At 39.2% G+C, this 15322-nt stretch overlaps 1 protein-coding gene across 14 annotated transcripts in view; it reads right to left on the minus strand.

Moving 5' to 3' along the window:
• Positions 1 to 15322, minus strand: part of DOCK7 (dedicator of cytokinesis 7) — a 212440-nt gene that overhangs the window by 70311 nt on the left and 126807 nt on the right. For all 14 annotated transcript variants that reach the window (XM_053248313.1, XM_053248310.1, XM_053248309.1 and 11 more), the window contains exons 15-20: positions 7150 to 7267; positions 6264 to 6334; positions 1915 to 2053; positions 1183 to 1284; positions 841 to 927; positions 412 to 643 (exon numbers count right to left, since the gene is read on the minus strand). In XM_053248313.1, the coding sequence (XP_053104288.1) occupies positions 412 to 643; positions 841 to 927; positions 1183 to 1284; positions 1915 to 2053; positions 6264 to 6334; positions 7150 to 7267 (749 nt within the window). The remainder of the gene's footprint in view (positions 1 to 411; positions 644 to 840; positions 928 to 1182; positions 1285 to 1914; positions 2054 to 6263; positions 6335 to 7149; positions 7268 to 15322) is intronic.

Raw genomic sequence — 15322 nt, forward strand, 5'->3', positions numbered from 1 at the left:
TTAAACTATTCCATTTCCATTTCTCACCACTGCAAAGAAATACACATGATATATATCTGAAAAAGTCTTGAGATGAGCATGTTTATGTATCAGAGTTGACCTGATATACTATGTCCTAAGATGACCCTAGAGTAAGTTAAATCACTAATGTCATGGAGCATGGGAAAAGGCACCGAACACCTGGCCAGCTCCAGCATACTTTCACTGAATATACAGAGCCACTTGTATAATGTGGAGCCCCAGAGTTCTAGACATGGCTCCATTTATCTTGCAGTCAGAAGGTGCCAAATGAATAGTGAAAATGTCCACTTGTAGCTCTGCAATTTAATCATTATATTTCAAAATATAGCTGAACACCACAACAGATAAAGTACATTGTGAGCTCTATTTTTAAAAATTTAAATAAAATACCTATTTGGCCTGCAATAATAGGAGGTCTTACAACCAAAAGAATCAGTTTGTCAAGCAGGAGATGGAGAAATCGCACCACAGGTTCCAACTGAGATGAATTCAAAGCTGAAATGCTGCTCTTTAGTTCATTTTCCAAGTTGTTTTCCATAATTCTCATGTCGCCTATCCTCACAGGGAACATGTGTTCATCCAGGGCATGAACAAGGGCAAAGAACTTGTCAAGGTAAGGGTCCTGCATTCACAAAAATCCCAACAAAAATACTTAGCGGTGTTGCTTCATAGAACTCTGTGTAGATTAATATAAAAATATATTAACTAAGCAAAAATATAATACTTATAGATTCTATGAGAAATGTCACAGTTCATATCCAGATCAGCTATAACTGTTGCTGCCTTTTCTGTTTTAGAGGGACTGCTATTAATACATACCTGTGTATGAATGGTTGACACAGCAACTATTTCCACATTAAAAACTCCCTTATGGTTATCTACCCACTTCATTCCAGGCAGGGGCACCTGAGAATAAAGCAATAAACAACAGAACCACTTTGAGTAGGTGTCATTTCCAGTAACAAAACGAAAAGCACTTTTCTCTGTACAGTTAAGATACTTCTAGCAAAATCAGTAATTCCTATTAACATTAGCTCTGGGTGATATGAATGACTTTTAAAGCTTGCTATCCATATATGCATTCTGAATCTATTAGACATCTTCAGACATTTTCCATTTAAATCTTCTTGCTGAGACACATTAGAATGGGGAGGTACTGACCTCTGGTGAGAGCACAGAATAGGCCTGTGGTGGTTTCTCCAGTGAAACAGGTAGGCAGAACTGACCAGTCTTCAAACGTCCATTCTGAAGCATTGGTATCCACTTGCATTAGGGGAGAGAAACAGAACATCTAATTTATACATATTACATTCACAGGACATCTCCAAATCATTCAAGGCAAAGAAGACAGTCTGACCTAGAAGTCCAGGATAAAGACAAAGCACTCTCAGAACTGGAGTGATGATAGTGCAAAGATACATGAGCTTTGTGCTAGCTAAGCAGAAACACCTTCAATTTCTACTTAAAAAGATGGGGTAAGGAAACACTGCCAGAAAATAGAAACCACAAAAAGAGGCAAGTCCCTGCTTTAACAGGAATGTTCATTTTTACAGAATAAAAAAATGTAAGAAGCCCAACTGAATTATTTTCATTCTGCAAGAATAAGCCTTTCTATACAGTGCCATCAAGGTTGTTTCTCTTCTCAGTTTCCATTTCTAAGTAAACCAATGTATGATTAATTTCAGCCTAGACACATAACTCTGTGCTCTCAGCAGTGTCAAATAAGTGAGGACTCTAGCATTTGACTTCATGTTGCCGCATTATTCCAGAGCCTACTAGAGAAGTGAGAATAAGCATGGAGAAACCAAGTCAACCAAGCATACTGATCCGTATTCCCCACAATCCCTGCTTTCCCAGTATGGATCAAACTTAAGAGGGGAGAAATTTTTTTACCGTGTATCCAACAGGAGTCTCGAGTGGGGTGTTCTGTTTTTGTTGGCAACTGACATGATAGAAAGTAAAAAGCAGGTGGTGGTGATCTGTTAATGTGGCAGGGAGTCTGATCTTTATTTCTTCATGAAAATCAGGAGATCTGTCCAAAGATAAAAAGGTCTATTACATTTGGTTGATTCATATCATAGACAATCATTTTTTCAGAATTCAACAATTATTATATATTGGTTAAATAGATAGTGTAGGTGAGAGGAGGAGGAGGAGGAGGAAAAGAAGAAATTAATAATAATAATAATAATAATAAAATCAACAACAAACAGCAAGTGCCGCCTTTGTAAAGAAGCAGATGAAACTGTGGACCACCTAATTAGCTGTTGTAAAAAGATCGCACAGACTGACTACAAACAAAGGCATGACAAGGTAGCAGGGATGATACCCTGGAACATCTGCAAAAAATACAAGCTACCTGTAGCCAAACACTGGTGGGACCATAAAATTGAAAAAGTTGAAAAAAATGAAGATGTAAAAATATTATGGGACTTCCGACTACAAACAGACAAACATCTGCCACACAATACACCAGATATAACTGTAGTCGAGAAGAAAGAAAAACAAGTTAAAATAATTGACATAGCAATACCAGGGGATAGCAGAATAGAAGAAAAAGAAATAGAAAAAAATCACCAAATACAAAGATCTACAAACTGAAATGGAAAGGCTGTGGCAGAAAAAGACCAAAATAATCCCAGTGGTAATTGGTGCCCTGGGTGCAGTTGCAAAAGACCTTGAAGAGCACCTCAACACCATAGGGGTCACAGAAATCACCATCAGCCAATTACAAAAAGCAGCTTTACTGGGAACAGCCTATATTCTGCGACGATATCTATAACAATTGACAATAAAATTCTGGCATCCCAGGTCCTTGGGAAGGACTTGATGTCTGGATAAAACAAACCAGTCAATAACACCTGTCTGACTGTGTAAACAAGAAATAATAATAATAATACTTCATTGAATGAATAATTTCCTCTTTGTGATCTCAGCCCAGTATTTGCATTTGTGTCTCCCAGTCTACTCAACGTGTCAGTTCAGATGTCACACAGAGCCAGGATCAATCTTGGCCTTGCACACAGTTTTTCAGCCTCAGGGGCACATGCTCCCCCTTCCCTCACGCGATTTAGAAGAATTCTGCTTCTGATTGTAGTTAGAAAGAAATCAAGTAGGGAAGTGCACAAACCTAAAGCCAAGATCAGTTCTGTAATCTGGATTGACCAATCTGAGTTTATTCTAACCACAGCCGTTGAAATAAACTTAGATCTGAAACTCACTTTACACCTAACCAAGATGAATAAGAAGTGATTTAAAGTATTCCAACCCAGCTAGACAGTAACCACAAAAGGTTTAGGGCAAAGGGAGTTGCCTCCAAATGTTGAGTAATGGGGTCAGAGCTGAAACTGGCAAAGGGTGCTACCTCTGGTGCTGCTATCTCAGTGTAGTAAAAAGTTATATGGATGTATCATCCTGAACTTGACACTACTGGAAAGAGTGACAAGCACTAGGTCTCCTCCTGAGTTTGGAGTAGGGTAGCTGTAACTGTGCTGATCTCTAGAAGAGTTCCAAGTGCCTGAGAAGAACAGCACAACTGGGGAGATAGTTCCCTTTCCCCTTCAGATTCTGGCTGGCTACCATGATCAATTAACATTTGTGAGCCCTGGTTTTAACTGCTTTGTTGGAACACTTGGCATATAGTTAAGCTGGGTGCGATTTAAAAGTCAAGAACACAAAGAAATCCCTGAAAAAGTCAAATGAAATTTAAATAGGATTTGAACACTTTAAACTTTAATAGGATTTGGACACTTTGGCATCAATCCTAAACTACTTTCTCCCTTCTTTGGGCCTCTTACCATATACAAAGCTTGAACATCAGGACTACTTTTTAAAATATCGTTTAAAACATTTTAAATTGCTGTAATGTTTTAAAGTTTTTGTTTTAAATATTTTATTTTTTTTACTTTTTCTGGTTTTTATTTTATTGTAAACCGCCCAGAGATGCAAGTTTTGGGCGGTATAACAATATGTTAAATAAATAAATAATATGATTATTTGCATTTATATCCCGCTCTTCCTCCAAGGAGCCCAGAGTGGTGTACTACATACTTAGGTTTCTCCTCACAACAACCCTGTGAAGTAGGTTAGGCTGAGAGAGAAGTGACTGGCCCAGAGTCACCCAGCTAGTATCATGGCTGAATGAGGATTTGAACTCGGGTCTCCCCGGTCCTAGTCCAGCACTCTAACCACTACAACACGTTGCAAATATTTTCAGGGGGGAAATATAGTCCTTGAAAATTAACTAATTCAAATGTAAGACACTGGAACAAGGCTATTCAAACACTATGTCAGATATACTGACTTTTTTCCATTGTTCAAATCAGATTTATGGTATTTCAGAATCATCCCAGTTTGTATCACATTTAAGCAATACACAAATTTAGCCCTACCTCACTACAGATACTTCTGCAGTGTTAGATATTGCCAGGCCTCTGTGAATTTGGAATCCAACCTTCTGTGGGCAGATCTGCCAACTCAGAAGATCGTGAATTCATTTTTTCTGAATATGTTTGCACTCCCCCAAAGAATCAGTATAACACTGCAATTTGAACATTTATGTCACTGGAGCTTTAAGTAGTCTACTTCGTAATCCACACTTACATCCAGTACACCCTAGCAAAGATTACTACTACTACTACAACATTTATATCCTGCTCTTCCTCCAAGGAGCCCAGAGTGGTGTACTACATACTGAAGTTTCTCCTCACAACAACCTGTGAAGTAGGTTAGGCTGAGAGAGAAGTGACTGGCCCAGAGTCACCCAGCAAGTATCATGGCTGAATGGGGATTTGAACTCTGGTCCCCCCAGTCCTAGTCCAGAACTAGGACCGGGGAGACCCGAGTTCAAATCCCCATTCAGCCATGATACTTATAATACAGCTGGAGAACTTCTCTACTACCACGATGCCCACACCTGCAGGTGGAGGGAGAAATTTAGGGCAATCTTCACAACCTCTGAAAGTGCTTGGTGCCTTCCAAAAATATGTCCCTGAGGACTGTGCGACCCTCAGGGATAAATTAGTGGAAGGCACTGAGCACTTCCAGAGATAGCAAAACTACTCTCTCACCCCCACACATGTGCAGGCACAACAGTAAATGGGAACGATCTCCACAGCAGGGACACATTTTCATGGCACATCTGTGCTGCATTGCTCTGAATATCAGCCATTGTTTAAGGGCAGCACAGAAACTTAAATTAATAAATTACACACTTCAAAACTGCAAAATTTGAAATTGCATTTCAGGTTCTTTTCCCACCCCCCACCCATATTAACACATTTGTATTTATTTAAAACATTTATATATTGCTTTCCCATTCAATTAATGTGCACAAGGTAGCTTACAAAATAGAATTGTATTCTAATCTTCTGCAGAGCACTGCTCCACCACTGGAAGATTCCTCCAGCTACAGAAGGAAACTTGTGCTTATGAAAGCAGTCCTGTAACTAGAAAGGGTATCTGCATGAGCTCTCCTTCCAAAATTGAAAGATCGTCTGATAAAAAAGCAGCAATTAGCAGAAGATTAGGATACAAACAAATCTTTTAAAAAAACAACAAATATTTATCTACCGCCTTTCAACAGGTTTCCAGAAAGGGAGAGGGACTCTCTCCAAAGCTACTTGTTGGCATCTATAAATGTGTCCCTGAGGAACATAAGAAGCTGCAATATATATTGAGTCAGACCACTGGTCCATCTAGCTCAGTATTGTCTACACAGACTGGCAGTGCCTTCTCCAAGATTGTAGGCAGGAATCTCTATCAGCCCTATCCTGGAGATGCCAGGGAGGGAACTTGGAACCTTTCCCAGAGCGGCTCCATCCCCTAAAGGGAATATCTTAAAATGCTCACGTATGTAGTCTCCCATTCATATGCAACCAGGGCAGACCCTGTTTAGCAATAGGGACAAGTCATGCTTGCTACTGCAAAACCAGCTCAGGGGGACATACGCAGCCCTCCGGGACATAGTTCTGGAAGCCAACAAATACTGGCACATGTGCTCAGCTGTGGAACAAGTCTTTGGCTGAGCTCCACAGCAGCCTTTTCGCAAGAACACAGCTCTTGTTGCACTCTTCTAATGCTGAAGAACATGTTGGCCACTATATGTACCACTGAGCATACAGTTATTGGTACACTGATAGTGGTGATGTAAACACTATGATCATACTGTTGATTCTATCGCATTGTGGACAAAGTGTTGCATGGTCTGACCAGCTATTTATAAAACATCTTCTGCCTTTTACCTGTTATGATATACAACAGCCGTGTATGCTTCTTTTGAAAATTCAGCACAGCTGGATTTCCCAAAGATTACCTGCAACAAAAGTAAACAAAATCAGACTTTTTAAAATTTCTTCTGTGTTCTTTAGGACTTCTACCTCTAGTGGGCTCTGTGTTAACTGCTATACACATACATTTAAAAACTAAAAAATAACATGAAAGAACAGGGCTAGAGGTGGTTTGACTGGAAAGTTCATTGTTAAGGTTTCACAATACATTACCGCTGTATTTTAGATTAGCAACAAAGGAAGCTGCCATATACTGAGTCAGACCATTAGTCTATTTGCTCAGTATTGTCTTCACAGACTAGCAGCGGCTTCTCCAAGGTTGCAGGCGGTAATCTCTCTCAGCCCTATCTTGGAGAAGCCAGGGAGGGAACTTGAAACTTTCTGCTCTTCCCAGAGGGGAATATCTTACAGTGCTCACACTTCTAGTCTCCCATTCATATGCAAGCAGGGTGGACCCTACTTAACTAAGGGGAAAAGTCATGCTTGTTATCACAAGACCCATTCTCCTCTCCATTATGCAGACAGTGTGTAAGAGAACCATGAGAAAGAAAATCAAAGACTACACAAGAGGAGGCTCAAAAAGACTGAATGATGCAGGGGAAAATAGAAGATAAAGGAATACAAAATGCCATAAATGTTTCTAGTTAAAGCTACCAGCAATTTGTTTTGTTTTCCATTGCGACCAGATCTTATTGGGATTGGAGGTAGGGACAGGGGAACATGGAGTACAGAGCAAGCTGTGCCGGGCTAAATACAGTTCATAGCATATGTAATGCATACAACTCCTGATAAACAACCAGAGCACAAATCTTTACAGGAAACAAACACAAGTTTGCCATACCGGCATTGCATTACTTGGATCCTCTCCGTACATAAACTGGACTTTTACAGTGATATTCCGAGCAGATCCTTGACGGTTGGCAAAGTTAAGGCTTTGAGGATACACATATAGAATATTTCTGTAAAATAAGCACAAAGTAGTAATTGTTACATAATGATTAGTGATTCATATACAATGACACAGCTTGTTGGGCAGCAATTACAAATGTGTTTACTTTTGAGAAATCCTAATATAGGCCCCATTTAGACAAGGTTTCACTGGTCCAATCTAATTACATAGGTGAGGAGTAAGAGCATACATTTTCCTGCCCCCAAATTGTTCAGGAGGATGGTTTTTCTGAATTATCCATCAAAGTACTGATGAAATTCTACTTGCATCTGTACATTGAGGAATGTTAGAAGACGACACCTTTCTGTGCAATTAGGCAGTGGCAGGATGATTCAACAGATGGGAGAGAGACACGCCCACACTCCTCTCCCACACTGTTCAGACAGCAAAGCAGATGTATGCCTCATCTAGCACATATTCAAGTATTTTAAGCTGTACAAAATAACTTACATCTTTAACTCAGTCTCTCTCACAACTACCCTCAGAGATGGTAGATCATTACTATTTTCATACCCTACACATTGTTGATTCAACCGGATTTTATACATGGATTTTGGAATTTTTGCTATTTTGTATCAGAATTTTCTTTCCGATTCAATCTTAGCATGTTATCCAGAGAGTTCTATATGGTGCCCTCCTCAAGAAAATCATTTGCAGATTAATGCTTTCAACTATAGCCTTTTTCAAACTATCAAAACTCCACTAGCCAGTATCCAAAGAAACTGGCTAACATCTTGACTAAATTACTCACTGGAAGTCCTACTGAACTTAAGTAGTCCTTCAGAGTAACTTCTGAGTAGTGCTACTGAGTAATTTTGTCAGGATGTCAGCCACTATTTTTGTGCTCAAGAAGGCTGTTAATTCCTATCCTATGCATGTTTACTTGTTAAGTAAGTCACACAATATTCAAAGTCACACAATATTCAAAGGAACGTATTCCCAAGCAATGGTGATACGATTCCCAGGCCTCGATACTGCATCACAAACTGCTTTTGAAAATAGAGAAGCTGAAAGCAATTTGAGATTTGGTGTGGGTTCCAGCTGCTCAAGGAAAAAGTGTCAAAGATTCTGCTGGGTCATCATAAGCTCATTTCATGAGCGCAAGCAGAATATTTAGATCCAGCAAAATTACTCCTAACTACTGTTCTGATCCAGTAATATGTTGTGCCCACTTTGAAATAATCAAGAGGATCATACAAAATACAATTAACTAGGAAATCCCAGTCTATGAATTTTAATACTCTAGGCTTGCTTACGAACTGATTTCACACAAACATGTACTGAATTCAACTGTCTGTAAAGCATAAATGAATATCTCCCTTATTGTTTGGGATTAAACGTGTTCAAGTTATGCATATAACTAGTCACCTTCTGTGGCAGAGTACATAGCAAGATAGGCATCTTGTAAAACCAGAGAGACCAACTAGTCTTTATCTCTGCCCCCCACCCCCATCCCCCTTTGCTGGTGGACTACATTTGTCATGAATTTTAAACTGGCAGCTTAAGAGTCACAACAGATTCATAAGCTTATATGTGTTGGAGGAGGGGCACAATAGATCTTGATGTCTCTAAGTCTGTAGCAAACTTTTTTTTACTGGCCAGATTTAATGTTCTCCTGCCCTTCTGACTGGGAGTCTGCCAGGAATTCCTTTTGGAATGTCAATGCCTTTACGAGTCTGAGGAAGTGAAAAAAATTGTTCATAATTTTTTTCATTGTAATTTTTATAATGATTTAGAAAAGATATTTTTTCAATCCAGAAACCTTTCCAGCAAAATCCTTAGACCTTTATGATAATTTTTAATTAGCTGATAGTAGATCTTATGTAACAGGAAAAACAGCTGTTTTCCTGGCCGTGACAATAAAAAGACATGGCAAATCAACAAAATGTATGTAATTCTTCTGAGTCAACTATAAACCTTTTGATGTATGCTGGCTGTGATATGCGGTTGAATAATTTCTGTAAATTTGTAAATATTGTGCAATGATCTGTTGACTACACACATATGAAATTATTTGTAATGAAATTTTATTCTTTTCATATCCGGAACTTTTTAGCCGACTTAAGTCTTTCTTTGATGGTATCATGAGATCACAAGGCACAAAAAGAGCTATTTATTAGACTGACTGGGGAACTCATGGAGCCCAGCAGAGCCATGTTAAAAGTAAAGCGTGCCGTCAAGTCGATTTCAACTCCTGGCACAAACAGAGCCCTGTAGCTTTCTTTTGGTAGAATACAGGAGGGGTTTACCATTGCCTCCTACTGTGCAGTATGAGAGGATGCCTTTCCGCATCCTCCTATATCTCTGCTGCCCAATATAGTACCAGCAGGGATTCGAACCAGCAACCTTCTGCTTGTTAGTCAAGCATTTCCCCGCTGCGCCATTAGGTGGTTAGAGCCTTGTTACAGCCCTCTTTTTCTCTATATTTACTTGCATGTCAGAGGTTAGGTGCCCTCAGAAGGGCTGACTAACAACCTCTGAGACCACTACTGTGTCCATAGTTTTTGTGAAGCAGTGATGAAGCAACTCTCCCAACCAAGGAAGCTATTCTGTCACCTTTTCTCCTCAAACCCACCTGCAAATGAGAGAGCTTTATCCCAGAGACTCCTGTGATGATGTAGGAGCCTTTAGAGGAAAGTACGCATTTGCTAATGGTGGGTGGGTGCCGCATGGAGGAAGCAATGACAGAGCAAATGTCCTAGCCAGAAAAGTCACTCTGTTCCATCCCATCTGTCAAGAAAAGCTTCACCATGAAGCTAAGGAGAGAGCTACCCAATAGAAGGGCCCACAGTTTGTTACAGGCTCCACAGACTTAGAGCCAGTCTTATCACTTCTCAGGAACAACTTTGAGAGCCAAACTAAGGGGTTAAAAAAAAAAGCCTCTTCTATTGAACTGTTCTTAATCAAATACAATTTCAGCAAATTTTGAGAACTAGGGTCTCTATTATTAAAGCTGAAATGAACAGTTACAGGGAAGGAGCAGCTGTAAGTGTATGCTTTCAGAGTGTGGGTGTCATTCAGCAAGGCTGCTCTTATGTTCTTACATGAGTTTGTAGAATGATAACGGGAGGACCTGCCTGTATGAGAGAAGGGTCATTGTTTCTCTTTTCATTTGGGTTAGATCACATGTATGAATTCTGGAAAATATCTCTGAAGCTTTGCAAGATGCAGTTCTTATGCTTGCATCTGGCCCTTTTAGCATTATTGAGTGCATTATTTACCCTTTCCTGCCTACCACACATTTGTGAAACACGAGTATAGAGAAAACATAGCCATTAAGCGATAAGCAATAAGGAACCTCCAATGCTGTTTTCTAATACTTCTAGGTACATTCTGAAACAATGAGTCAAGGTTTTGCATGTTAAGATTTTAAAAAACTCTGAACAAAGGTATCACTGGGTAACTTGCAACATGTCCTGTAGCAATGGCTTGGCAAATATTATAATTACACAACAGCAAGTTGATTATGCAAACGAGCCACAGCCCTCTTGTCTCATGCTGCTTTTCCAACATGCTCTGCATTGTCCTTGTACAACACATTTCTACTATCCATGCAATGCAGTAAGCTAAGTTAGCAGATAGACAATTCTTCCTGCTTCAAATGTAGACCTTCATGCTGAATTAAGCGCTGGAATTTCATCCCCATTGGTCCCCTTGCTTAATCAATGTTCTCTTTATTATTTCTTCAGGCACCTGCTGAAGAATTTCTTCTCTTTTGTGGCTGTCCTAAATTACCTCATTCTGGCATGAATACATTTGCTCCTCAATGTGCTTTTTCAAATAAAAATGGATATGAAAATTTACTTTAAAATGTACTTTGCTCATAAAACTTTCATTAAGTATTATTAGTGGCTTAAGAGTGGGATTTAAATGCATTTGCAAAGCCAAGCTACATGATCCCTATATTAAGAACATTATTCAAGGGACCCATTGGGAACTGGCCCATGTTTTTTAATAATGGACTCATAACTTTAGCTCCCTTCCCTGGAGACAGCTGTTTCCCTAGGGATCGGGTGGTGGTTAGGGTAGGTACTGAACTATGGGTGCTGTTGAATGGTAGTCAATACTCTGCTCTGAAGAGGGAGCTCTTATATTATACAATCCTACTCATATTATTCAAGTTATTGTGTGCTGTTAGCAGCAAGCAGTAAATATGAGTTTCTACCTCAAGAAAAAGTGCTGAGAGACTACTAGGTGAGCACTTTAAGCAAGCAGGTCTTTGCAAAGGCAATACAGAAACGGAAAAAGAAGAAGAAGAAGCTAAAATGGGATGTCCATTACAAAACACTCGAGATACATGCCCAGAAGGATTATACCTCTAGAATGAGATGCACCTGCAACCTGTGAAACAAACAACGTGGGGTCATTTGGAGTTATAGTGATTTATGGCCAATTCTCACATTATAATTCTAAGGGGGATGTTGTTGGAGGTTTATCAGTAATGGTGTTTCATCCACACGAATCACCACATCTAAAAGTCACTTGCCATGTAGACTGCCAATAGGCTGGCAAGAACACTCAGTGCTGGCATGAAAATTGAAAACACTGCCTGTGGTTAGGCTAATCCCAGTGAGTGGCATCCCAGTGCAATTGCCTCTGCATGGTTGATCCTTAAGATGATTAGCCAGGCTTCGACTAAAAACAGAGTTCTGGGCATTTTATCCTTGGTGCCTTTAGCAAAATCATTCACTTAAAGAAAGCTTTGTCAAAGTATGTCCACAATATGCAAAACATATGCAAAGCTTATATTATATCTGAAAAGGAACTCAAAACTACAATTGCCTACATAAAACAATATATATATAGAACAGGTGCAAGATTATTTCTAAACTCACCAATTACTTTATAATATTTATGTAACTTGTTAGCAGGCCCTGTCAGGTTTCTATATAAATTTATTAAAATTTAAGTGCTGGGCCTCAACTATTGAAAGATATTTCCCAGTCTTTAAATTTGCTTTGTACAGAACCAAGAAGCAATTTTGTTTTTGTTCACTCAACACAAGTATTTTTTACTGTGAGTAATTGAAAGCCAGCAAGTAATAGAGGGATAATGTTATTTTTATTTATGTTAAGTGTGCCACTTGCCTCCATTCTCCTTAATTTGGGTATCACATCTTGGAATCCCAGACATTTCTGTTCTGAATCTTTTGGCCTTACATTAATGTAAGCAATTGGAGATCATGTTATATAGTTGCTAAATGATGTCAAAGTTAACTCATAAAGCCAGCAAAACAGGTAGCTGGGTAGAGACTAAGAGATGTGGAAACATAATGGTCACAGACGTTAATGTCCAACTAGTAGCCATATAGCATCCTAATGAAATCCGACATCCTGGAAAAATGCTACCTCTCTTATTTATTTGTAACCTTCATATGTAATTGTTACGGTATACATTGTTTTTACACTAAGGAGTACTTCAAATGTGAAAAAAATTATTCAGGAATTCATACATTTGAACTTTTTCTGTGGAAGAAATTGTGGGCAACTCATATGTAAACTGCCACTTGTGATGACTGCACAGCATTTCCATGCAACCAGTATATATGAGATAAACACACTGATACCTCATCAAGTGCTATCAATCTGGATGATAGTGACTTGTCAAGGCCAGTTAGCAAGTTCAAGGCTGAGCAGGGTTTTGAACAGAGTTTCCTAAATCCCAATTCTACAGCTGATCTACTATATAACCACTGGAACACATAATATTTTCCAGTTTCGCTATGGTCCCCTTCTCCAACTTTTACTGACCTTTCCCATGAATCCACTGAGTTGCCAAGGGCAAGTCACTGTAAACGCAACAACCTAATGATGGTTGGTAGTTGGGACAGTAAACATTTTAAGGACTATGATCCTGAAGTGTTAAGAAATGACTTTGCTATGGATTGTGCTAAGGCGAACTTCTGAAATAATGCACTGTTACTACTGTTATCTTCAGATATCAACTGTTCTGAAGTTAATTAACTTCAGTTTCTAATTTCATGTTCACTTTAAGGCTATGAAGTTTATATATATTTTATATGCATTTTATTTTTAAGCACTGACATTTAAACACATTCTGTTGCATGTTCCACTGACTACATCTAAAAGTGTTACAGCAGAAGATTTTCATTAGTTAAAACAAGTGGAGGACACATAATAGCAGTGATTGATACTCTCTATTGTCCTCTGAATAAATGAAAACTAATCTTGTTTAACTCCTATTTGTAGGGCTGAAATAGACGTTGCATGTAAATGGAATTAAACTCATCCCAACAGCTCTTTCTTTCCTCCTTCATTAAAAACAGCCTCAGGGGAGGATGATGTGAGATGGGGTGTGTGTATGTGTGTGCTTAACGTTCTCCCATGGCCACCACATTTTTGTGTGCCCCCCCCCATCACTGTTCCATTCATAGAGATCCATATACATTTGGATAGAGCAGACATACTCCTCTGGCAGTATGCTTTTGTTATAAACCTACAAATAAATTGATCCTCCATTGCATTTTCCTGATCTTTTACTCTTGGCCTTCCTCACGTGATTCCCATACAATTCATAAGAATTCAAGCTCACAAGAAGAAGATTAGTTTCTCTTTCTCATGGTTACAAAGGAATGCTATAAAAGGTTAAAGGCTCCAAGATTTTGCAGTTCTGAAAAAGGGGGTCCTTCATTGCCCTTCACAGATTTACAGACAATCCAGTGTACATTCTGGAAGTCATTTCTTTTCTAAGAGAATGTTAGCATAAAATAGTTTATATTGGGTCAATCACTTTCCTAAAAGAAACATTCAATGGCAAGTTTAGATCAGTTGGATCAAGCTTCTCAAATGCATCATGAAATCCTGCTTCCAATAGCTGCTGGGAGGGAGGCTGGACTTCCTGTTACCTGAATCTAACCTGTCTACCAGGAGCAAGAAGATAGTGACAACCCATTGTTACTGATGGCCTCCTACACTGTGTGTGGAAACATGTTTTGTTTTCAAACCACACGTAAGCAGTGTGAAGAAGAAAACATTATCTGAGAACTTTTTATCACTATTTATTTTAAACTGGGATAATTTCTAAAATGTAGATATAGTTAGCTCCCTTGTAAAGTCAGATCAATGATGAAGTACAAGCAATGATGAATTGTATGGGAATCAAATCTGCATTAAATTACCATATTGAAAGTAGTGGTGAAGCACCAACTGGTTTTTAACTTAGCTAAGCTCCACCTCAAGTTAACTCATTCAAATCTCTGGTTTCCTTGGCCTAGTACAGATAGTCATTCAACCTCTTTGGCGTGCCTCTTCTTTCTTGAACATGAAGTGGGGTTAAAACTGTTCATTTGGGGTGATGAAGGTGAATGAGTTTTTAACTTTGTAAACTGTCTTCAGATCACTGATTCAGGCAGTACAGAAATGAGACAAATAAATAAATAATGGTCAGAAATGCAACAGACAACCTCATCTTATCTGTACTGTGCTATTGTTACTTAGCCTTTTCTGAATATTTCTTTCAAACATTCACGACAAATGTCCTTCCCAATCTGACACTGTTCACATACTAACATTTAATAACCAGTTTCAGTGAAAGAACATACCAGCTGACATCCAGACTAATACAGTACTAGTGAAGAATAATGCTTTGCTGGTGCTGGGGGGAGGGGGCACAATTTATCAATCTGCCTTTCCCTCCGAAGCTCACTGTGCCTAATGAAAACATGTCCATAAGTATAGAGCACTTTCCTAAATAAAACTTGCTTCTGTATGACAATGCTAAGCTCTATATGCTGTTTCTAAGCCTGGCTAATAAAGCCTTCCTTTGTTGCAGGGATGGTTCAAGTGAACTACAACCAGCACACACGATTAGGATGGGATCACGATAAGGGCAGACCCACCCTGACAATTTGAAGATGCCTCGATGCGCTGATGGGAATAAGGATGTGCATAAACTGCAGTGCATGCATGAAGGCTATGTCTGTACTGGCACCACACAGATACTGTTGGGGGGAGCGCTGTCATGGGGCTGTGGAGAGCAGGTAAGGACCTGCTGTACTTCCTTTTAAAGCTGCCGCTCACCAATCTTCCCTGCCCCCGCCGCCAGT

This window comes from Hemicordylus capensis, chromosome 4 (genome assembly GCF_027244095.1).
Source record: "Hemicordylus capensis ecotype Gifberg chromosome 4, rHemCap1.1.pri, whole genome shotgun sequence".
NCBI classification, from domain to species: Eukaryota; Metazoa; Chordata; class Lepidosauria; order Squamata; family Cordylidae; genus Hemicordylus; species Hemicordylus capensis.